Source organism: Apostichopus japonicus, chromosome 5 (genome assembly GCF_037975245.1).
Source record: "Apostichopus japonicus isolate 1M-3 chromosome 5, ASM3797524v1, whole genome shotgun sequence".
Classification (NCBI taxonomy): Eukaryota; Metazoa; Echinodermata; class Holothuroidea; order Aspidochirotida; family Stichopodidae; genus Apostichopus; species Apostichopus japonicus.
Window position 1 is genome coordinate 2,641,913 of NC_092565.1, and position 26,229 is coordinate 2,668,141.

At 38.0% G+C, this 26,229-nt stretch overlaps 2 protein-coding genes, 1 long non-coding RNA gene and 1 other non-coding gene across 4 annotated transcripts in view; 1 reads left to right on the forward strand and 3 right to left on the reverse strand.

The window, feature by feature from the left end:
• Positions 1-4,136: 4,136 nt before the first annotated feature.
• Positions 4,137-26,229, forward strand: part of LOC139967293 (uncharacterized) — a 62,248-nt gene continuing 40,155 nt past the window's right edge. Inside the window, exons 1-5 of the mRNA XM_071970938.1 lie at positions 4,137-4,293; positions 4,883-5,151; positions 6,755-6,822; positions 13,048-13,297; positions 13,842-14,182. Coding sequence (XP_071827039.1) covers positions 4,887-5,151; positions 6,755-6,822; positions 13,048-13,284 — 570 coding nt within the window. The 5' untranslated portion in view covers positions 4,137-4,293; positions 4,883-4,886 and the 3' untranslated portion in view covers positions 13,285-13,297; positions 13,842-14,182. The remainder of the gene's footprint in view (positions 4,294-4,882; positions 5,152-6,754; positions 6,823-13,047; positions 13,298-13,841; positions 14,183-26,229) is intronic.
• LOC139967295 (uncharacterized) lies at positions 14,849-16,340 on the reverse strand. Its single transcript, XR_011792961.1, has 3 exons — positions 16,149-16,340; positions 15,777-15,919; positions 14,849-14,976 (listed from the first exon to the last, which is right to left on the reverse strand). It is a non-coding gene; the product is annotated as an uncharacterized lncRNA (long non-coding RNA).
• LOC139968153 (nose resistant to fluoxetine protein 6-like) lies at positions 17,566-25,183 on the reverse strand. Its single transcript, XM_071972548.1, has 8 exons — positions 24,983-25,183; positions 23,878-24,063; positions 23,421-23,517; positions 22,369-22,461; positions 21,938-22,100; positions 20,914-20,993; positions 19,990-20,103; positions 17,566-17,722 (listed from the first exon to the last, which is right to left on the reverse strand). The coding sequence occupies exons 1-8, from the start codon at positions 25,158-25,160 to the stop codon at positions 17,566-17,568; spliced, it is 1,068 nt and encodes a 355-aa protein (XP_071828649.1). The 5' UTR covers positions 25,161-25,183.
• Positions 20,552-20,623, reverse strand: Trnay-aua (transfer RNA tyrosine (anticodon AUA)). Its single transcript has one exon. It is a non-coding gene; the product is annotated as a tRNA-Tyr (tRNA).

Here is a 26,229-nt window from a genome sequence, read left to right on the forward strand (position 1 = left end):
GCAATAAAATGATGAAATATAGACATTCAGATGAGAGTAATGAGTCAGTTTGTTGCAAAATGTTGAACTGTTGAAATATACCAAATGCCAATTTTATAATTTTACTGCAAATTGTTAAATAAATGACATTTGATAAACAATCATTTGATCATTTTGCCACAAAAACGTTGAGTAGGTGAATTGTCAATTTGATGAAAGTTGATACTGTATTTACAAGAAATTCTCAACAGGTTGACGGTTTAACTTTTCCATAAGGGATGACATCAATTTGCATGTCGTTTGTCAAGGTAATGTTGGGCTACAAGTATGAAGCTGCAAAAAAAGTATTTATTTCAGTGACTAAACTTCAACTTAATTACTTGGTAAATAAATGGGATGAGCTAATTAAGGGATGGAAGACAAGGGGTTCCCTGAGGTGGGAACACGTGACTCTTAGAATGAGATGTGGCTAGTATATCTGGTTATAGATTTTCATATCAAGAGCCAAAGTGAAAAGATGAAAAGTGCTATATAGAAGGAAAAACCTCGATATTTATAACAGAGAAAATAATATCGATTTATGTAAATGATAACTCCAAAGGTGAAGTGCGATATATTGACAGTAGAGCACTAAGCTGTTATCGCCTTAATGAATTAAATTGACAAAAGTCATGCACGAAAGAAACAATGGACAACGGTTTTGATTATTATATTTTCAAAGGCAAGTTCTTCTTAACCAATTAGGTATGATAGATTTTTTTGTGGTCATTTTGGCAAAATCGTAGTATATGGTCCATAAGGAACAGGTGATTTCTGGTCAGTTTTTAAATCTTAATTTCCCCTCCGCGAATCCTACGTTATGGAATGGGTTAATGGTGATAACTCGAAATACTTCACATATAGAAATGTGTACTTTGTCATCAACTAATTTCGAAGCACTTTATTATAGGCTACTTGCTTTTATAGCAAAGTGTGATCAGCTTCACAGAAGGCTTTCCACACTAGCAAAACTATAAGCATAGAATGACACTAAAGTTAACAACTTAGCTTTGATTCAGTAATTGATTCTTTTAGTCAACGTTCAGTGCGTCATTTGAAACTTAATTGTTTTCTTTAATGAAATCACAACATCGCCTTTTGGATCACTGTTATATAGAGCCATGAGAGACTTGCGTGTACCTGTACACACATACTATTATATAGTTGTAAAATATTTGATATGTTTAATATATACAAGGTCGTGACCACTGGGGTGGGAAACTTGTCTCTTTCCGACCCACATCCCAACTAACAAACTTTCTTCAAATTGGCCAATAGGTTATAATACACACACACACACAGTCGTATGTATCAACCACGTTCAAAACAACATAAAGTTAATATAAATAGCACCATTTTGAATCTTAGCCCTCTTACCGAAACAAACCATTCTCAAAGGGGACACTTAAACCCCTCCTGCGGACAGCCTATAACTAAATGGTGTGCCCCTAACATTATTTAGCTACCAACCTAAATGGACAGCGTAACAGAAGGAATAGCCTATGTTGCGTATTTTACATATAGAGAGAAGGCTAAACACAAGGCCTGCCGACCTGAACGGACAGCGTAACAGAAGGTAGAGCCTATATTGCGTAATGCAAAATAATATCACTATATGCGTAAATCAAATTAAATTTCTCTGAATTTCGAATGGGCACAAAAAACTGTCATTTCCCCCTCACCCTACGGAGGCTGCATATGGGCCTGTAGTAAATTGTATGTTTAAGATTAATTACAGATTGGTGAGCTCTTTTTCTTTTATTAAATTTGAATCAGACCCATTTTAACATAGGCCTACTCATTGCCGTGTTACAGAACAACATATATATAAAATATTCATCGCATAACACCATCATAAATAATAGTACTCATAGCAAAAAGTCACCGTTGTCCCAGCAATTGACCTTTGGTCTTCCATTGTGAAGTTCCTAGCACGGGTAACTTCCTACCAAATTTGAAGAAAACATTTAACATTAAACAAATCAAAACGAATACACGAAAACACAAAGAGGGCAACCCATTGAATTATAGATCTGCACTCCTTCAAGACTTTACTCTTGGCATCCTAATTTTGGCTAAAAAAGAATGCAATTTGTTCACACGGTTAGTTTGTAGTTGAACGGAGTTGTATACGATGTAGGAGGAGTTCGCAACACATTTTTGCTCTCTCACATACACACACACCCACACACCCATATATAAATATATATGTATATATATAAATATGATATTCAATATACCTAATACAACTTACAGAATTTGAGGATATTTATTGGCTATGAAAGCACTTCATAGTCAATAAATGTGTTACAAAGTGTAAGCTTTAGTGTAGATCGACCTACTTACATGACAATCTCACAATATAAAATAGAACGTGCTGGACAGATACCTCTATAGCAGTCGTAGCTTGGTAATAGCTCTTGGTAAACTAGGTCATAGCTGGCTATTACACAGTTTTTAATTATAACGTCTTTAGTTTGAACAACATGTTTTTTCATTAAAATTATTCAACCATTATTCCTATCAACGTTTTTTTAACGATAAAATATTTGGCAAGTGACGCAATGGAAAACACCTTAACGTTTTTTTATTTTTTGTAAAGAATCAGCAAAAAAATATGCTCAAGGGGAAGGGGGCGGTCGCCCCCTTCGCCCCCCCCCCCCTTGGCTACGCGCCTTTATTTATTAGAGCAGGAATTATATAATTCGACGGCCGTTAACATGCGTTTTCAGTGCAGTGCGACTACTGAAGATGTCTTCTCGTCAGGTTTTTCAGCAACTATAGCCTACTGCCGGTCCGCGGTCAAGGGGTCGTTCATGAATGGTCATCATGGAGATTCGAGACCATTCAGACCAATGATATATTTTTCACACATGTAATTTTTTTCGACACCCAAAATCCCAGTGGGAGGGCGACTGGGGGCTTTCGTAGGGGGCTGTCGCCCCACGCCCCCGTGGCTACACCACTGCTCAGACTAAATACTGATTTTTAATATGGCCTTGTAGTCACTGGAACATGATGATAAATTCATTCATCATCAAGCGCCATGGATTATCCTACCACCGTTACGCCGATGATATACGGTTGTACACAGAGTATGATCCAACCGACTCGTTGAGCTCTGAAGCAGCTGTGGACAGAGTGCACAACTGCATCATGGACATCAGTAACTGGCTAACTGTCAATAATCTCAAACTTAACAGTGATAAAACTGAATTACTAAATGTCCCATCCCCCCGTCACCTGTTACGTCACGGTGGTTATTACTCAATATCGATGGATATTTCATCAGACCATCTCAGTGTGTGAGAGCACTCGGGGTTATTCTCGATGAACATCTCTCAATGGCCAATCAAATATCGAGTGTCATCAAATCATGCAACTTCCATCTCCGCAATATAGGGAAGGTCCGCAAGTACCTTACTACAGAAGCCTGCAAGACAGCAGTACAAAGTCTAGTAGTATCTCGAATGGACTACTGTTGCAGTTTACTCACAGGTGTCCCTGCACACCAAATCCGTAGGCTACAAGTGGTCCAAAATAGAGCGGCTCGCATTATTGCAAGGGTGAGTCCTCCTGATCACATCTCACCAGTTCTGGCGAATCTGCACTGGATTCCGTGTGACTACAGGGTTAGATTCCGATTCCTGACGTTTGTCTCCACTGCCTTCACCAGTCGTCACCGGCCTACTTACGTGACCTCATCACTCAGTACCAACCGCGTCGCACACTTCGTTCATCATCTGACAAGTCTATTCTGGCGTCGAAACCTTCCAGCAAGAGAATTGGAAACCATGCCTTCAGTCACACTGCTCCTGAACTGTGGAACAAACTCCCGTCAAACATTCGGAATGCATGTTCTGTTTCTACCTTTAAGTCTTTGTTGAAAACGCATTACTTCAAGGAAGTCTATGGTTAATTGTTGTATAGTTTACTTGTTTTTTTTCAGCGCATTGAGCCTCGGAATATTGCGCTCTATAAGTACTGGTGTAATAATAATAATAAATATTAGGTTTGAGAGAAATCAAGAGAAATAAACGTTTAAAGAAACAAAAATAGGGGTGTTAAAGAAAATGTTATCGACTTTTTCCCGTTGTATTTCTTCAGGTACCATACTGCGTACATTCTTCCAGACCAACATGAACTCACACAGCGTGGGTACACCAGAACTAGGACCCGACGAAAGACAGTTAAACTTTGCGATCAAAGATGCAGCATCCGGTGTCATGATTCTTTCTGAGTCTTCATCATTAAGCGGAGCTCATTATGAAATCGGTATGGTATATATAGTAGGTCAGCTTTGGAGTAAGAAGTGAATACCTTGAGCTTAAATCAACAATTTTTTAAGGGGGGGGGGGCTGTGGGGTTGGTAGTTTTGTCAAATCTTAACTTCTTGCTCAGAGTAAGATGACAACTATTTGTACAGAGATGTCCTCTTTTTTATATTTATCACCCATTTAAAACAAAAAGTATTCATTTAAAAAAGTATAAAATTCAGTGAGCAATAAATTAAAGGTTCCATTTGATGATGAAATTCTCATCACTGCTTATAACAGTGTTACTCATATTGCAAAAGAACAAGAAGGAAAAGATAATAACAAAAGTTTATTTGAGTTATTAAATGAACTTTTAATGAGTTAATAGCAAGTGAACTGTATCAAATTTAACAATGGGATTATAGAGGAACATTAAAATTTTAATAATCAAGTTTTAAAAAAAATCAAACTGTGAGAAATTTTTACAATTGAAAAACAATCTGATGAGAACTGCAAGCCTGAATCAACTAGAGTTCAATCTGTTCACTAAACTTATCAGTAACTCTCCTTTTTTCTTCTTTTTTTTTTACTGAAATCGGTGCCGAAAGTAATATGGAATCCATTATCAAATATGGAGGAAGTATTCTTGTTGAGGTAGATACTATTGACATATTGGATTCTGACAATTACGTCGAGTTCTGGATCTCGTCTAGAAGTGGAGCAATCAGAGTAGGAAAAGTTGGCTCCCTTGAGTTTATGTCATGGCAAGGCTCTCTGCCCGAAATAAGATTTGCATTCTTTGAAAGTGGAATCCATTCAGCCAGTAACATTTATTACTGGTTTGTGTTCAAATACTACTACTTCTCACAAGCAAGAGGTAAATTTTCTCCCTTTACCCTTTCTGTTTATATCTTTAGATGTTGGGGTGCATTATATTTACTCTTGAGAATTATTACAAGGCATACTGTCAAAAGTATAAAGATACAGAGGTTGGGGAGGGGGTTGCAGTAACAGTGCAGCGAGGCTCACGTAGGAATATAATCATGTGTGCTCCTCCTCCTTTTTTACATGCAATAGGCACTTCTGATGTGCCGAAGATATTTTCCAATTGTTGGAATATTAATACTAATATTAAGGCTGAACAACGCTATCATCTCTTATTCATCTCTTACTTAATCTTCCGGACAAATAAAGAATTCTTTGCTTTTGATCTGGGAGATCATGATTAGACAAGAAAAAGTGCTCCTTGAATAAGTTTGATCTGTTAAAAGCTTTAATATGTACGTAAAAAGTAATTTACACCACTTCTCATTTAACTGTCTCCTATACTTCAGCACTCGGATCTACCCTAGCCTAAAAACTGGTAACATTCTTGTTTTGTAGCCTCCCCCCCCCCTCCTCCACACACCCAATAACCTCCTCTAAAGTCATTATCTTACGTCCAAAATGTATGTAAACAAGTATTTTACTCTAGTTAAACTGTACTTTAAGAAGTGGACTGCATGTTTTTTTCCCTCAATCACAGGAGAATTAGAAATTAAATATAAATAGTCAAAAATCACATTGTAAACCGTGCACACATGGACATTCATAGAATAGTCGGGACCATTTTGCATGTATTTTGTAGCATTTTAACCAATTTTTGATAAACAGACTGACGGAGAGGTATTGATCGCTTTATCGCCAACTAAGGGAGATGCCGATGGCATGATAGAAATAGGTAAACTAAAGTGAATAAAATTACCAATATATTTGAATTGCTTTTCTCTATTTTTTCTTTTTGTATTGTTTTGTGGACTGGAAAACTTGAAACTTTTCTGACAGTTCCATTTTCGCAAGAAATTAAAACGAAAAGGAAAGTGGTTTCAATTATTTCAGCCGATATCTTTAAACATTGGGAACGTGATGACTAAAATTTGAAAGATTTGAAACATTTCTTTAACCAGCCTATGTAATAATGTGTATCTCTCCATTCAATATGCAATCAAATTGACATTGTCACATTTCGTGAAGTTTCTGTCCTTTTAGATATTAGATAAAATTCTTTGGAGTTTCAATCGACTTTGTCTGTTTTTCCCCCATGTTTTTATAATTTATACTCTACCGCAACAATGATAACTCATTTATGGACATAATTTTGTAACAGGTATAGAGCTCTTGGAATGGCTCGAGCCATCTTTGTCCGGGATTGTCGAGACTGCAGTTACCTGAAACACGCATATCATGAGACAGATTTAGTTAGCTCGGACACAGAGAGGCACTTAGTGAATACCGTTGTAGATGTCACCATTAGAGTTTTCGAGTTTTCGAGTGATTCAATTGAAAAGAATATGGAACCAAGAAGGTGGGAGGGAACATTTAAAAACCAAAGTAATGGAATGGTGGGGAAATCCGTTTTAGGGAGATAAGCATGCATTTATTTTGTGTTGAATAATCGCTTGCTCCTGTTTCTTTTTATAATATCTACGTTATTGCTCCAGAGGGAGAGAACATGATTGAAGTACGAACATGCAGAGGATGTCCCTCTCTGGCTTCATACGGCGGAGATGTGAGTCTCCCATTCAGCATTGTGGTTGATAGAGTAAATAGGTGTATGTAAAATAATTCACACTTCAAAACCCATGATTATGAGTTAGGTAGATGGCGCTTATATCAGAAAATGCCTTTTGCCATATATAACTTATAGAATGGCGGCCTTACAGTTTGGGGGCTAAGGGCCTACTGGGTCATTTAGTTTGGTTTCAACATGCTTATTTTCTCTTCTATAGAATGCACCCGTAATCATCAGCGGGGCAGGTGGGGCATAGGAATGACAACCTTGTGTTCACATTTTAGAACGTGTGTTCACATTCTTAACTCATGTTCACTTTGTGTTAGACACTATGTGAACATTCTAACCTTTTGTTCACTTGTGGTAAACATTTAGTCCAGGAGCCCAGAAGGTTTATTCAGCTGAAGAGGTACAAAAGGTTTGGTGGCCTGATTGTGTTGGTAGGTGACCAAGCTTCAATAAAATGTGTTGCTGCCGGGGCACACCCTGCATGGTAGGTGAGGGGGTCACAAAATAAGGGGGCAAAATATGCTTTTATTTAGCTGAAGAGGTACAAGCACGCAAGTTTGTGGGTTTTATACCCAGGAGGGTACCTTGCATCATGGTGGCAATGACAGCAATATCTGACTGCATGGGGCCCCAGACAGTAGCCCAAAAGGGGCCCGCCCATATGGTATTATTCAGCTGAAAAGGTACAAGGGTGAATTCTTTTGCATTTGAACTATTACACATTGGGGTGTACTAAAACACTAATGACAGTAACTTTGTCCTGCATAAGGGCCCAAACAGTAGCCCTAAGAATGGGCCATGCGGTACAACCAGCTGTTGGCTTATTTATCTAGCTGAAAAGGTACATGAACAAAACTTGTTGGATACTGCTCCCAGCAAGACTAATTACATTGCTGTAGCAACAACAGCAATATCTGACTGCATGGGGCAAGAAAACAGTAGCCCAAAAGAGGCCCGCCCATATGGTATTATTCAGCTGAAAAGGTACAAGGGTAGATCCTTTTGCATTTGAACTATTACACGTTGTGGTGTACTAAAACACTAATGACAGTAACTTTGTCCTGCATAGGGGCCCAAACAGTAGCCCTAAGAATGGGCCATGCGGTACAACCAGCTGTTGGCTAATTTATCTAGCTGAAAAGGTACATGAACAAAACTTGTTGGATACTGCTCCCAGCAAGACTAGTAATTACATTGCTGTAGCAACAACAGCAATATCTGACTGCACCGGGCCCCAGACAGTAGCCCAAAAGAGGCCCGCCCATATGGTATTATTCAGCTGAAAAGGTACAAGGGTAGATCCTTTTGCATTTGAACTATTACACGTTGTGGTGTACTAAAACACTAATGACAGTAACTTTGTCCTGCATAGGGGCCCAAACAGTAGCCCTAAGAATGGGCCATGCGGTACAACCAGCTGTTGGCTAATTTATCTAGCTGAAAAGGTACATGAACAAAACTTGTTGGATACTGCTCCCAGCAAGACTAATTACATTGCTGTAGCAACAACAGCAATATCTGACTGCATGGGGCCCCAGACAGTAGCCCAAACGAGGCCCGCCCATATGGTATTATTCAGCTGAAAAGGTACAAGGGTAGATCCTTTTGCATTTGAACTATTACACGTTGTGGTGTACTAAAACACTAATGACAGTAACTTTGTCCTGCATAGGGGCCCAAACAGTAGCCCTAAGAATGGGCCATGCGGTACAACCAGCTGTTGGCTAATTTATCTAGCTGAAAAGGTACATGAACAAAACTTGTTGGATACTGCTCCCAGCAAGACTAATTACATTGCTGTAGCAACAACAGCAATATCTGACTGCATGGGGCAAGAAAACAGTAGCCCAAAAGAGGCCCCGCCCACGTGGTATTATTCAGCTGAAAAGGTACAAGGGTGAATTCTTTTGCATTTGAACTATTACACATTGGGGTGTACTAAAACACTAATGACAGTAACTTTGTCCTGCATATATGCGCAAACAGTAACCTTAAAGATAGGCCCTGCAGCCCAACCAGCTGTTAGCTTATTTCCGTACCTGAACAGGTACATAAACAAAACGTCTTAGATACCGCTTCGAGCAAGACTAACTCTATTGCTGCAGTAATGACAGCATATCTGCCTGCATGGGGCAAGACGGTGGATAACAATTAAATGATCAAATCGTGGTGACTACAAATTCTTCTGTTTCTCAAATACTCATTAGTTTAGCTATAAAATTCTAGTTAAGGGGGTACCTTCACAAAAATAATTACATCTGCTGGTTTCCACATTTCTAGCAATTGCCATAAATAACTATATCCCATCCCTTTCAATTGACAAGCTTCCCTTTTCCAAAACAATATTATTTTATTCATATTTTGAGGATTTTCGGGTAGTATTTATAATTAGGGCCAAGCTGGATGCACTCGGGCTACGCCCTCGTGCATCGCTTGCGTTATTATAAAAGTATCTGTGTTTAATCACGGTAGTCTAATTAACCCCCGATCGTGCATTATCCTATAGATAAACCCACGCTGACCGTTGATTAACTCTGTTCATTCATACCTTATGATATTTGTCGATAAAAAGGCAAAAAATACAAACATTTTTTAGCAGATTTGATAAAAGTGTTACCCGTAGAATTAGTTTATTAACTACCAAAACAACAATGCACATGTGCAAAATAATAAAAAAAACGCCCAAATGATCACGAATATTCAAAATAATTTTACGGCTATCAGTATAAAAAATGCATCAAACATGGAAATGGAATCAATAAGAAAGATTATAGATTAACATGAACACAAATATTTACATGGACAGTTAATCAACATTCTTCGTACTTCCATAGCAACCGCGCCTCTCGGAACATATAGGGCCTAGGCCTACGTACGTATATCATATCCCACATATACGTACGTACGTTCACATGTATGTCAACGAACGAGTGGACGGAAAATCTAGTCCAGCATAGTGTAACTTTGTGTTGAATTATACGGTCAGTTTATTCATTATGAAATATATGAAATTAAACAGTTGAACTAGCTTAACGTTAGGCCTAGTTGAGAATTTCTTGTCTAGATCGATTATTTTGTTTTTAGGAAAACATTCACCAGGCCAGCGCTTTCTATGTCGTAAATAATCATTATACTGTGACATACATCAACACAATAGAACGGGCAGAAAGGTAACATTCTCTATTGACAAGAACTTATGGATTTCATAGTTATTATGTAATAAAACCCATCTGTTTGCAGTGGTTAAAAACAAAACTTCCACCATACCCTGGAGCAACATTTCATCTGCTTGACATGTACAAAACCTGTAACCCAGAACCTGTGAGGCTGTTGAACATTGATGTAGTTTTAATATTTGGCCTTTTCTTGGTTGACCCTAACATGTAATATTGTTTGGCAAAAAAATTACTGCAAAATATTACTCGCTAAGTCAACTGCTGTATTTTCCATGTTCTGCTGTGACAATGGACAACAATAATGCCAACAGCTTACATTTCAGAAAATTCCACTGACTTACAGTACTTCTTACTTTTCTGTACATGAATTCGTAACTTTTGTTCCTATCTATGGGCATCTAGTAACACTCCTTCGTTATAATCCTGTGTGCTAAACTTTATGTTATCAAAATTATACAAATATTAGTGAAATAGCATGCATGGGAGTAAGCAGGTGGCTGTACGTTTGATCTTATAAAGCAAATCAATGTTGCCTAAGATATACAAAATGGTGTCATATTGACTGTTTACGGTACATTATCCTAGTGTACATGTATTATGGATGTTACTATATGTTATCATTTTAACCAAAAATGTAAATATGTTATTTCAGCAAGTGACGATGTTAACATGCCTTCATGTGATTATCACTGATAAATCATTACGATCAATGATTGAGCAATTTGAATCAAAGTATATCAGTACAATGCTACAACGATGGAGACCAACTTAAGACCAGTTAATTAGGGCCAATGCAATGTTTTAGGTCATTCTGAAAGATACAATTCTGGCTACACAAAGTATATTAAATTATATTTCAAAAAGTGCACCTATCATAGCGTTCAGGTATGGCATTCACAGTTTTGAATTGCCTCGTAATCCACTTATAAGGTACGTTACACTGGAGTTCTAACGAAGAAGACAAATAACGATGTTAACCAGGTCCAATAAATCATAAACCTCCTGTAATTATATTATTTCTGTTTTCTCTCACTGCTCGTCCAATCGTGGCAAGATACAATAAACATGAAAGGAGGGGCCATGTTGGGCTATATTGTCTGGGCCCCAGTGCAGAACGAAGTTGGTGTAATTGGTAGACCTACTTGGGTAAACCTAAATGTATCAGCATCAATGCTGAAAGATTCACCATTGTACTACTTTGACTGAATAACACCAAACGGGCCTTTCGGGACCACTGTCTGGAGCCCCATGCAAGCAAATATTGCTGTTATTGCTATAATAATATAACAAATATTGCTAGGGCCAGTCTCCAACAAGTTGAATTTATGTACCTTCTACTAAATCAGTCAAAGACTGATAAGGCAGCAGGGCCTATTTTTAGAGCTACTGTTTGGGCCCCTATGCAGGACAAAGATACTGTCATTAGTATTTTAGTATACCCCAATGTGTATTAGTTCAAATGCAAAGGGATCTACCCTTTTGGGCCACTGTCTTGGGCCCAATGCAGGCACATATTGCTGTTATTGCTACATCAAAGTAATTAGTCTTGCTGGGAGCAGTATTCAACAAGTTTTGTTTATGTACCTGTTCAGCTAGAAAAATTAGCTAACCACTGGTTGGGCCGAAGGGCCTATCTTTAGGGTTACTGTTTGGGCCCCTATGAAGGACAAAGTTACTGTCATTAGTGTTTGAGTATACCCCAATGTGTAATAGTTCAAATGCAAAAGGATCTACCCTTGTACCTTTTCAGCTGAATAATACCACGTGGGCGGGGCCTCTTTTGGGCTACTGTTTTCTTGCCCCATGCAGTCAGATATTGCTGTTGTTGCTACAGCAATGTAATTACTAGTCTTGCTGGGAGCAGTATCCAACAAGTTTTGTTCATGTACCTTTTCAGCTAGATAAATTAGCCAACAGCTGGTTGTACCGCATGGCCCATTCTTAGGGCTACTGTTTGGGCCCCTATGCAGGACAAAGTTACTGTCATTAGTGTTTTAGTACACCACAACGTGTAATAGTTCAAATGCAAAAGGATCTACCCTTGTACCTTTTCAGCTGAATAATACCATATGGGCGGGCCTCTTTTGGGCTACTGTTTTCTTGCCCCATGCAGTCAGATATTGCTGTTGTTGCTACAGCAATGTAATTAGTCTTGCTGGGAGCAGTATCCAACAAGTTTTGTTCATGTACCTTTTCAGCTAGATAAATAAGCCAACAGCTGGTTGTACCGCATGGCCCATTCTTAGGGCTACTGTTTGGGCCCTTATGCAGGACAAAGTTACTGTCATTAGTGTTTTAGTACACCCCAATGTGTAATAGTTCAAATGCAAAAGAATTCACCCTTGTACCTTTTCAGCTGAATAATACCATATGGGCGGGCCCCTTTTGGGCTACTGTCTGGGGCCCCATGCAGTCAGATATTGCTGTCATTGCCACCATGATGCAAGGTACCCTCCTGGGTATAAAACCCACAAACTTGCGTGCTTGTACCTCTTCAGCTAAATAAAAGCATATTTTGCCCCCTTATTTTGTGACCCCCTCACCTACCATGCAGGGTGTGCCCCGGCAGCAACACATTTTATTGAAGCTTGGTCACCTACCAACACAATCAGGCCACCAAACCTTTTGTACCTCTTCAGCTGAATAAACCTTCTGGGCTCCTGGACTATTTGTGTGCACACTGCAAATTGTGTTGAACGTTATGTTCACATAGTGGTAAATCTGTGTTCACATTTTACTCTGTTTACATTTTAATTAGTTGGTGATGCACTTTTTGAGACTATAGGGCACACTAGAAAAACTGGGTCAGTAAGCTTGACTTCAACAGTGTTTTGAATTTCTCTGTTCAAGAATGGACAAGTGACCTTGGGTGAGGTAGATGGTGATAAGATCAGAAACTAGAATTTGTCATCCATATAGCTTCAATTACTTGAGCACTGTTTGAAAGAAAGGGGGGGGGGGGGGCTATTATAAGCATGATGGGTCATATATATGATTTGGATTCAAGATTGTTGGTTTTTTACTCGTGTTTTCATAGAACGGACCCAGGATCATGAGCGAGGCTGAAGGCGCCAAGATTTGGATCTTGGTAACAGACTCTGAAAAACAGATCGGTAGCTTCACCATTGAGGAGAGTAACGGTGGCAGGACTATGCATGGTGGGAATGCATTCCTGACATATCCTAACAACACTGGACTCCAAGCTATCAACTTTGGCATCGCTGTTGGCCAAGGAGTAGAATCACACTGGTTGCTCTATTCATACACAGATTAAAGTTATGGACTCGGTGAGCTAACGACGAAAATTTTTCATTTGGTGCTCTTTTACTTTTTCTTACTCTGATATCATTTTCGAGGAGAGGAGTGGAGTTGCATGGGGGGGGGGGGGGGTTGTTGTCATACTACGTTAATTCCCACTTTGTAACGGCAAACAAGAAATTATTAGATTTGAAAAAACATCAGGATATTATGAGCCATATACTATATATAGTCTGAAAATGTTTGGAGATTATTGAAAAGTCTGTAATGGTAGATTCTGTCAGCTTCCGTACTTTTTCAAAAGCTTAATTTACTATTTAAAAGAGTAATTTGTTATACTGTGACTTGAAGTTCTGCTTTCAAGGATTTGACACAAGCAGCCATTAAAATGGGATTTTCGTAAACCTTTTCTAATTAGGAAATGTTTGGGTGGGGGTAATAGAGTCTAGTCACAACACTCCTCGCACAACACTTGACACTCCTCACACAACACTTGATTCCTAAGAACAACGGTTATGCAGGGTGTATACATCCCAGTAAAAACATTTCTTGTCTTTTATTGTCTTTTCACAGATATTGGAACTACAACAATATTTTCTTAACTGACGGAGACCCTTTAACTACTGACAAAACATTAAGCAAAATACCGAGAGTATAAGCAGACCCAAGAATGTAGAGATCTTAAACCAAGTTTAAATTTTACGGCATGAAATGTCTAAAAAATTCAAACAAAATATGTGAAAATGTACTTTAATTATAATAATTTTTTAATAAGTTGGATGATATTTTGCGAATGGAACTTGTTACAACAACTATCTTTAGACAATGACAAGTATACCATAAGACAATAAAAAAGAACAAAAGAAGACACGACGAGAAAAGATCTTTTGTTCTCTCATTGTAAAATGCAACAGGTTTGGCGTGGGAGGGGGGGTGGGTGAGGGAGGGAGAGAGGGTAAGTTAAGTTTTCATTAAACAATCAGGAAGATGAGTTTTATTCTTACCAGTTAAGAACTCATTTCTCCAATATCAGTGCAATACATTATTTAAAACTTGCCGCCAGTGCCTTATATAAATATATGAAAACAATTAATATCAGGAAATGTAAATCCAAATTTGAACCGTCTCCAAAATAAATCTTTTCCCCAGCAATATTAAATCTATTGTTTTGTACTTTTTATTCCCATCATTTAGTTTCTTGTTTACTCCTTTTTGTGCTTTGTTTGTTTAGGGCTTTAAATATGACTTTCAACTGCGTTATATTCACCCATGTATTGTTTCAGTTTAATCGTAAAATTAAGTCTTTGGTTGATTAATATCTCAGGCAGTTTTCTGTTCACGGTTTTTGTATATAGAATTATGTTGATCATAAAAAATGAAAAACACCATAACAGTGCTTAATTCAATCAGGCTATCAGGTAATAATACAGTACTTGGCCTCTATGCGTCTCATTTGAAACATCCCATTTGGGTGTATAGCCACGTAATCCCAACTTTATTTTAAAGGTCGACAGCTCAGTTGTAATTTCGTCACGATGTTCTGATGGAAGTTCCATCATTTGTTCTGAGAAATAGTCAAATAGCTTACAATAGCTTATGGCCTTGGCAAATAATTTTGCTCTAAATTGGCAACTGGCAGTTCCACAGAGAGATAAAGGAAAGCTGCAAACATGAACGATACACACGTCACTGCTACATAGTTGAAAATCTGTAACACGAAGAAGAAATACAGAAGAAATTTACCATTAATTAATTAATGGGTGAATTAATAAAATCAAACGGACTGTGGTTTACATCAATGCGTTTAAATGGGGGCAAAGTAATTTTTTGACCTTGATTTGTAAACAAATCTTTGAAAAGAGATTTTCGGAGGAAGTTGTCAACAAAATTGAAACAGGCTGAGCAAAGAAATTTACTAGCGTTTGGCAGACAAAAAAAAGGTGAACAGTCAAGTTTAAGGCCAAGGCCCCCTCCCACGACTTTGCAACACGCAACCCCTGGTCATTGGTAACTTGTCACACCCACACATCAAAGAGTGCACAATTCAAACAATCCTTCCTAGGGCACTACATCTACGTGTGCCCCGGGGGACTCCCCATAGGGTGCAGCCACAAACCGACGTAGGCAACTAGATTTACAAGTTACCTCGCAATTCCCTATTTATACCCCCGGGTGAAGAGAGGCATTGGAGATTAAGTGCCTTGCCCAATGACACAACATAATGATCTGGTCAGGACTCGAACCTGCAAACCTTAGATCAGCTGCATTAACCACTTGACCACAACGCATTCACAAACATAAGCAAGAGAGTTACTTGACAAACTGGAATAAATGACGATTCGTTGTACTAAAGTCTTTATTTAAACGATCCGTCCCACTAAAAGTGTGTCTATTGTATTTTTAGGAGGTTACAAAGAAAAAGAAAGTGTATGGTTGGGGAAGTGGGTTGAATGAGCGGAGCCTGGGTGGTGGGGCGAGCGCACGTTGGACTATACCACTGATACTTACCATAATAGAAGTAGTAGTGTAAAATGGCTGCCCTAGATTGCCGATGAATGTGTAAACTACTATGAGATGAATGAGATAGACCGTGTAAGACAAACGGCTTAATGGTACCCAGGCATGCCAACTAAGAAAGTTATTAATCCACCCTGGAGATATAAAGCAAATACAAATTGTGGTTAATACTAGATTTATCCACGTTGATGATGATGATGATCATCATCGTCATCGTCATCATCATGGTGATGGTCATGATGATCATGAACATCATAATAAAAATAAGAATAATAATAATAATAAACAATAATAAACGTTACCTTCTCGTCGCAAGTTTATTGGAGGAACAATTATTGGTGATAAAGATAAAAGATGGTTTACCTGATTTGACAAGGTGGCAGTATAGGACGACCCATGCCAGGAAGACTCCCCATGCAATTCGATGCAGAGATTGGTACGTGACGTCACCTACTTTACCAAGTGATGGGTTTATCGTATGGTGATTAATGGTAACACAGAGAACGGTTGCAGTCAGTGACGTAGCAACCAACCAACCAATCACAACAACGGGCCGATGGGGGAGAATGAACGAAATATTGAAGTTAGTCTACAAGAAGTAGGGGAAATAATATATATGTTGCCATGATAACAGGGGTGACTATAGGCTTGGTAATTCGTTGACTGAGCTTTGCCTATATCGTCGGATCTGCCTAATACATCCATTGTGGTAATCCAAATAGGAATAAGAAACAATATAAGATATATAGGCTGGGGAGGGGGGAAAATGATGATGATGATGATGATGATGATGATGATGATGATGATGATGATGATGATGATGATGATGATGATGATGATGATGATGATGATGATGATGATGATGATGATGATGATGATGATGATGATGATGATGACGATGACGATGACGACGACGATGACGACAACGACTGATATGGTGATGCTACACCAAAGATGACAAAGATCATGACAATGATGAGATGGCAAATGTATCTTTCGGTGTATGAGACCAAAGCTGGTACTTGTAGTGGCACAGCAATTGTGTATTGCGCCACCAAAAATTATTTGTTAGAAAAAGTCAAACACTAAGTCACGTAAAAAAAAACATAAGTAACTCGAAAAGTTTTTACATCCATTTTCCTTGTTTCCATGGTTGCCGAACAGTTGGAGAGTTATTCAAGGTTTCTACCTTTTCCCCTCTACATGATTAGTATAATTACTCAGTCATTATCCTAAAGCTTGAATTCAGAAACTCGATTGTTGGGTAGGGCCCGCAAGCATTTTGATGTTTCTCTATGTTACATGATATGTTTACAGGTTGGCCAATCTAGCGTTCTTTGCTTATGTCTTATTTTTTTCTCCTGTAATTCTCTTAAGTAAATCGTTTGTCTGAGCAGGTCATATGTATGATCATCTCGGTGGAAAGCTATTTTATGGGTATTGTGTATCCTTGGGTCATATATATTTCTGCACTTATTCTGGTAAGGTGAGTATAAAGATTGCTTTGGTTGGAGGTTGCTGAATCTTATACACGGGGCACGACAGCTAGTTGTCGTGTGGTACTCCCCGGCCATTTTGTGTTCATATGTTACGTCCAGTCAACTTCATGGAAGTGGACGCTATTTAAAAAGGATATTGCTAGTGTAGCCCCACTTTAATAGGCAGTGCTAACAAAGTTTTTATTATCCTAGTTTTTTACAGTAAACAGCCTGTAACCGATTGGGATATTAAGGTCTTTTCTTGTGGTTGGCGCGTTTTCAACCGCGACCCGTGTAGTTCACTAAGAGGCTACACTACTTACCTTAGGTATTATGATTTCTTTGTCCTTTGCTTTGTATATAATAAACCCAACCACCATACCAACGAGGAAGGCCTGTATTCTGAAGTATGGTTTACTATATATTATATCAAAATAATCTCCTCCAGATGCTAATGACCTAAACGGAAGAAAACAAAGGGTCTTTGTTAATATTTTGTATTTGCTTTGAATATTTTTTTTACTGTTCATCCATACTGATTATATAAACTTTAACGAAAGTGAATACAGTTATTTTCGACTAGCGGACCTAGTTTTCACGTCAATTATTACATTGAAAACACTAATTTATGGGACACAGAACTTTCTGATGATCAATTTAATAACTCACGCACTGGGAACCAAAGCCGAAGCCAAACTGTTTTAACCTGCACTCAATTCTCTTAGTTAGACTGAGGTGAATCCATGCATTTAGCTATGTGTGAATATTGTATCATTGCTTGACCAGACTGCCAAAACAAAAGTCAGCTTTTCAAATAAATGGATAGCCTACACTACTCAGACTTTAAAACCTTATGAATATTGTTAGGATGTAGCATGTTACTTTAAGAGTTTGTCACGCTCATTGCTGGTATTTACTATTATTGTGCTAATTTGTAAGCGTAGAGCACAATCAATTTACGGTCGAGTAAGCTTAAAGAATGGTATAAATTAATTTCCAAGGAGATGCCTGTGCTCTTCTCCTAGTGGCTCCATCTTGTCCGTCATGCCACGTTAAATTCACTATGAGGTCTGCCTATACCCCTTAAAATACACCTTTCCATTCCGGGCTTTCTCTATACTACCAACCCGTTTGTGTTTGACTCTTACTTGCTCCACTTTTGCTACCACCTTTTGGACCGATTCTCTTTGGACATATTCTCTTCCTGAACTGACACTGTTATTTACTTAAAGTGGTCCTGCCATGGGGTATTCCAGGTTATTGGATAGCTAATTTGGAGGATTTGTTTTCCAAAAATATAACTCCTATTTCATAAAACCTAGTCTTTCGCGAGAAAATTGTAAAAGAAATTGGCTACTTTATGTAACCTTGTAAAAAAAAGTGAAATCAGCTGAAGTACGCGCTGACGTCAAATCGTGAACGCTGGATGTAAACAACACTCGCACTGTTCGTTGAGTTTGTGTGGTTTATGGTGTAAACGTGGTTGTACATCCTCCATTTTGTAGCTATTCTGTCTTCAAATTTACACTGATTGATTAAAATGCCAAGGCGTTGTGTTGTTGGAGGTTGTAGCAATGTAAGTTCTGATAGAATAAGCCTTCATCAGTGGCCAAAGGATATAAAAACTCAACGTCTTTGGACCCGTTTCGTGCAGCTCACTAGGGCTGACTTCAAAGGGCCATCGATTATTTGTAACGAACATTTTGATGATCGATGCTTTTCCCAATTCGATCGTTATAAACGAGATTTAAGTGGCGGGTGACTAAGACTGCCACTTATACCCGGATTAGTACCCACAATAAAGTTGCAAGAGAGTGTCGTGAGTGGAACTGCAAGTAGCCCTGTACCAGAAGTGGAAGTAAGCCCTAACTTGGTTAGGCCTAACGTTACTGAAACTTGCATAGGAACAATTCCAACTCCAACTTCAAGTAGGCATGCTATTCCCACAAGGAAGCCAAGACTTTCTTCAGAGCGCTGTGCTAGAAAGGAGGTACGTGTGTTGTGGTCACACGACTCATACTCTTAATCTTTATTTTAGGAATAGGGGCCTACAATTTAAAACTACATTTAATCAAAAACAGTAGACCTTATTTTAGCCTTACAACCACACTACGTCAATGGGAAATGTAGCCTAACCATCGGTTTGCAAAAAAAAAGGGGGCTTTGTTTAGAACTTTCAATTTGCTGGAAATCGACATCTTCCAGACACGCCCTCTATGAAACTTATGCGATCGCCGACTTCCCTGTGACGTGACACGTCGACGAGGTGCCCATCGGCAGCCGGCCAACTGGAGGTACCTCCGGCGCACTAAGATAAACGTGAAGTACCGGTGTATTTATTTTAAGTTGTTTGTTTTCACCAAGAGACACTGATTAGATTCATATTTAAACACTTCCTCTCTCATCTACTTTCTCGTGTTCGTTTCCCCGAATCATAGTAGCTGGACTTCGTAACAATAAGTAAACTACGCGTTACTGTATTTTAAGTTAAATTAATTTAGAATCCAGTTAGAAGTGAGGCAGACGAAATACCCTCCCCCCTCTTGTAATTGTTTAGATCCTGCTCCTTCATGTTATCGTACACACTGGTCGTAAGTTTATTCATTGTTCTGTTTTATATAAAGGGTTTATTTTGAACAATGTTTATACTTCGTGTTGGAATGACGTTTACATCATTAGTGATACGTATTATGACAAATGATAGATTGACGTAAATATTAACTCACCTGATATTAGCTGCTGTAGACGCATAAAAATTATACTCAGCTACTATTATCCCATTGACGATCACACTAGCGCTTACCAGAACGGCAATCAAAAGCAATCCCAGCCTTTGTGATCTGTGGAGGAAATATATTGTGATGAAATGTAGGAGAAAGTACGAAAACGTGTTTATTGTGTGTTTCTTTGTCAGAGAGTGGAGGTCCAATGAAAAGGCAATAAACTTTTTAACGGTTCGAGTCCTGACGTGAGTTACCTCTGAGGTAACTTTGAATATATTTATGTGCGCCAGTTTGTTTAATGCACCATACGGGAAGTTCCACAGGAGATACGTCAATGTGACTCATTGTAGTGGTCGGTGAGTGAATTACCAGGGGTTAATTTGTTGGAGGGGGGGACCGTGCTAGAGGGCCTTGCTTTGATACAAATGAGGGAACAGAAATTATAAAATACAGGCGAATTTATAAAAGTCGACGCCAAATGACTGAATTTTAACATATGTGTAATATATAGAATTGAAATTGTAGTGAGCTGGGAAATCCAGATCAGTGCAAAAAAAAAAATTCCAGCCTCCACCGGGATTCGAACCCGGGCCTCCCGCTTTATATGCGGACGCCCTAACCACTAGGCTATGGACGCTGATTGCATGTCCAGAGGTTCGAAACCGGTACGGAATGTATTCACTCCACTGTAGGCGTTTGTCACTTGTATCGAACAATACAATAGTTCTGTTTTATATATATTATTGGACGTAATGTAAATCCGTCAATATTACATTTCATTATTGTACTAAATATTTCATCAACATTTAAAATAATATTATTTGAGCCTTATAAATGTTCAGCTTTATGATACTTTAAAAAAAAAAGTATTTTTAATAAAATATCAAAATTTTATTTATTACCAAGAATTTGCATGTTTAGACTTACCTGTAGAGTGAGTAAATTATGAACGGGCTCACAAGGAAGAGCTGCATGTCTACGCTAAGATACCAAGTTACGTCTAAACACTGTGGAGAATAATGCACAAACAAGGCAATATTTAGCATATAGGTCCAATATAACTAGAGAATAATAAACAGGGCACGCAAGATGCAGTATAGGCTCAGTGGCCCGAGCAGCGTTGTGGGAAAGAATGCGACACAACCCCTCCCGCCCCCACCCCCCACCCCTCACCTCCCCAAAAGAAACAGTAAAATATTAATATATACACGTACGCAAGATACAGTACAGGCTTAGTGGTCTGAGGGAATTTGAGACTATGGTAGTATAAGTCGAAGGTTGGGAGGGCGTTTCAGTGAAGAATGATATATGAAAAAGACACATTTATAATCAGGTCTGGTTTGACTGAGGGCGTTTGTATGAGTAAATAACGATAGACGAATGGGACACAGTAATGGTAACTTCGGAGGGCCTATAGGTACAGAATAATACAGTAAGCTTAGCGATAAGATGGGCGTTTCGGTAAAGAATGTTACGTGAAAACAGACACGTTCTTGGTCAAGTCTGACAGTTTGAGGGCGTCTGTATAGGGAAAGAATAATATATGTACAAGGTGCAGAAGACTAAGTGGTCTTATGGGCGTTTCGGTAAAGAATGATACACGAACGATACGCAATAAGGCTGTAAGGGGCGTTGGGGCGTTCAGAATTTCCGCCGACATACTTCTTTAGATCTCAGACCCAAAACAAACAAACCAGGTGTAGGTTTACTTGCTCGTGTGCACAGTTGGTACCTCGTTCAAACTTTCTTGATCAAATCTTTTGTAAGAGTAGTGTCGATGACTGGTACAAATAGAACATAACATAATGTCATTACATAATGTCAACAGATCTCATGTTGAAAATATTGATCATCTTCAAACTGCATATTAACCGAGTACCGTATAAGTTGAAATTTGCGTATGTCTATAACCACAATAAAGAAAACTTCACCCTTTGTAATAAATACTCACATGAATGGCCCACGGGAAAAAATTCTGAATGTATAATAAATTCGTCCACCATGAAGTCTCACAACGTGACCTGTCCATCAAAGTACCCATCATTGGTCCCCAGTACGTATGTGGTGCAACAAATACCCATATTGCCATGGCAACGGCCAGTATTGGTGTCAATCTATTGGAGGGCACAGATGACCGTTATACTTTCTTTCATTTCCAAGCAATTATATTGAAATTTGATGACTTAGGTAGAGATTATGTTTTAAATATTTGAACACGTCATCGGTTAATTGTATTTCGTTACCCAAACACGAGGAGGGGTAGGGGCAAGGGTAGGGAGGATGGGTGTAAGGGGGAGATGAGAGGGGCCAGGGGAGCTGAGGCTGTATATCGAATTCATTTTCATATTATCCTAATCTCACTTCTGTTTCATAGTTTCATACCTTATGTATCTGTGCAGGAAAAGCCAAGGCCAGGAAAGACTTCCATTGTTCTTTTCCAATTTAAATAGAGTGGCGTAACACACTAAAAGGCCGCTAGAAATGAAAAATACAATATCAGTTTAAACAAACTATGTGTTATCCATTCTTAACATATTTAAGAATCTTTTTATGTTTTCATGTACATTAGTTCATTATTCGGTGCGGAATATGATGTAGGATATTTCTTCTCGAAATAAAAGATGCAGTTAGTCGGTAATTCATTGAAATCTCTCCGTGGTAATACCACCCGCCATCTTATCTGCAAAGTTGACATAGCCTTACGTTACCTCTGTAATGTAAATCGTTGTAGGTCTATAACGTTATAGGCAAGTAAAATGACTTGTGTAGGTGACGTATCCCATGTGATACTGTACGTGAATGAAGCGAATCAAGGGAAAGATGAGGCGGAGATGGAGGTGAAGGGCGGAGAGGGAATGAGAATAAAAAGACAAGGAGAAGGATGAGGAGGAGGAGATATAGGAAGAAGGGATGGGAAGAGGAGGGAAAAGGAGAGAAGAAGCGAGAAGTTTAAAAAACGGAGAAAGATGAGGAGAAGCAGGAAAAGGAGAGACTGTAGGAACAGAAAGAGGAACACTGGAGAAGAGGAGGCAAGACGAAGAGGAGAAGTATGGAAAGACACAATGGGGAGAAGGAGGAGGAAATATAGGAAGGAGGAATGAGAAGAGAAGGTAACAGAAGAGAAGAAGCGAGAAGCGTAGAAAGCGGAGAAAGATGAGGAGAAGCAGGACAAGGAGAGACTGGAGGAAGAGGAACACTGGAGAAGAGGAGGCAGGAAGAAGAGGAGAAGTATGAGAACACATGATGAGGAGAAGAAGTAGAAGGAGGATATATTGGAAGAAGGAATGTTAATATACACTTTAATGAATAAATCACTATACTGTCCATATTGAATATTTGTATAGGACAAATGGTGTGGTCGCTTCGAAATTCCGGCAAAACATATTGGCTGCTGTACGCATAGAATATGTAGTGTTTACTATGTATACACTTACCTTAGAAAGAGAAAAGTATCTACAGGTAAACAACCGTTGTATACAATTATCTGGTAAATGGCTGATCTAAACATCCTCCATCCGTCATGTGGGTTAACTGTTCGTATAGATGGAAAGTACACACGTAAGTTAGGTTTTGAGCACGCACACTCGATGTCGTCACGGTAGAAAAATAGTAACTTGTGTTACACCTGAATCGCTACGTACCATGCCTATGGAACTTGAGTTCGAAATTAATAACTGCAAGATCATTAATTTTGAACACCTTTGTAGGTTTAAATTCAGCGATACAGTAGACGACTTTAAAATGATTATGAAACGTAATGCAATTTAATATCCATCCGCCTGTGAGTTTAACCGTGTATTATCAATCGGTCAACTACCAATCAGAGATTCGAGTATGTTTAACAAGTTGTCAAGTATTATAATGAATAGCTAGTATTGTACTATAACTTACACATATCGAGATATCCTAACTTCTTATCTATTGCAAGGAACACGTGTAACAGCACTATCCACATCGTGGAGATTACTCGAATACCGTGTAAACATCCAATGTCTCGATTACCGTAAGAACCGACAACAGTTAACTTGGACAAGTTGCGGTTAAACGCAAACGACAAAAGTATTTGTTTTATGGTGGCTGGAGGAACGTAGAAATAAATAAAGAAAGAAAGGAGTCATTAAGTTGAATTGATCCAGTACTTGATTCACATCTTATCCATGTGGGCACGCTGTGGTTGTCGTCGAAATGAAAACGTGTTCATTGGAGGAAGGTAAGAATTTTTCTGCGAAATGTTGAATGGATATTAAGTTTATAACTCACAATTTTCAACGAAATTATATCAATTCTTAAGCATTTGTTATGTTGTCAACCTAGTCATGTAGTTGCAACAAAACTATCACTTAACCTAAAAAAAAATTCAACATTTTGTTACAAAATCTTTTCATTTAACATGATATGATCGATCCTGCCATTTTCATATATATACTTTTCTATATACAATTTACAACAAACTATTTAATTTATTTAGCATGTAAAAAAGTAAGCTTATAACTCCCCCCCCCCCAAAAAAAAAAAAAAAAAATTAAATTAAGTTCTTCTAAATGAATGATTAAAGAGTGAATATTTTTAGGAGATTGTAGAAATGCAAAGTACGTGACAAGTGACATTTCGACATTAAATTGCAAAATATACAATTATATAAATTCAATCAATTCAACAAAGTTATGTATTTTGGTAAGATATAACTAAGATAAATACCAGCCTAACATTTGCATACATTCATTATGATTAAACTTGATCAACTATCAACGGGGACGTCACGCAAATGCACGCTTGTCGAGCGACTTTTGAATGATTTTGAAAAATACTGTAACCCTCCTTTATTCATGAATTTTGCGCTAAAACAGTCAATTAACAACATTGCGTAACATTTGTATTATCTTGTATCAAATTCCATGAGCTTACTTGATTATCTTCCAATGGAAGATTCCCTACCTGGTAAGTATCAGAATAAAAAAGATGAAAAAGAAATAAAAATCAAGACAAACATGCCTACCAGCTACTTTTCCTTTCACCGATTGTTTATTCATCTCTTGTATTGCTTCCTTTTCTTCTTCCTTGCCGATTGCTATCGTCATAAGTGGCAATGATTCTTCTGTTTCTGTACCATGTGGGTCTTTAACTTCATTATTATCATCATCATCAATAATATCAATTATAGAACCCATGATCATCAAAATACATATTAATCCAAAGACTCCCCTGCAAAAGGACGGAACATTTAAAACGTTTTACATGACAATTTACGTGGTAGTTATTAGTTGTTGTCAATTGAAAACTTTATGTACGCGAAGAGCGATTGAGTGGATATATATATATATATATATATATATATATATATATATATATATATATATATATATATATATATATATATATATATATATATATATATATATATATATATATTATTAGAGAAAACCAGAGAAATAAAATATGACTCATAATTGACATATAAGGAGTAAGTTTTAGAAAATATATTGGAATTTTCGGTCCCCCTGGGACCTTCGTCAGCAATACTTGGCAGTCGAATGAAAAGTACAAAATGTGACACTGATGTGAGACTTAATACGAAAGATCCAATCGATTTCTTTACGTTTACGTTCAGTAGTTGATTTGAAGTTCGAGGCAATTAAAATACATTTTAGGTTTTTTAGAGAATGACTATGAAGATTGAAATGTTCGGAAACTGGGAATCCTGCAAAATTATCACGAATAGATTTTTTGTGATTATTAAAACGTAAGCGGAATCGGGAGCCTGTTTCACCTACATAATTGCCCTCTTTGCAAAGTACACAATAGAAAATGTAAATAACATTAATAGAATCACAAGAGAGGGAAGGGGGTCTTGGGAATCTTGACCACGGTGCCTGGGGTAATATGGGGGCATATTTGGCATCTAGGTTTACTCCATGCCGCATATATAACTATAAATTGTTATGCCGACACGTATGCAGCCAACTTAACTTAATAAGTACATCATAATTCTTAAAATAGTGCTGTATAGCTAGGCAATACATGATTACACTTCGTGACCAAATCATTGACACATTGTAATTCCAAAGCAAAAATCAAGTTACATTTATAAAGGCAAATCATACCTCCCGACCAACTAAAAGATAGTCACTTCTTTAAACCCCTCCTGAACAAACCATCAGATATCCATACGTAATTCGTAGAAACATATTAGAATAACCTGTTAAACAATATTGCTCACAAGTTTTAAAATATTGCACCATTTTT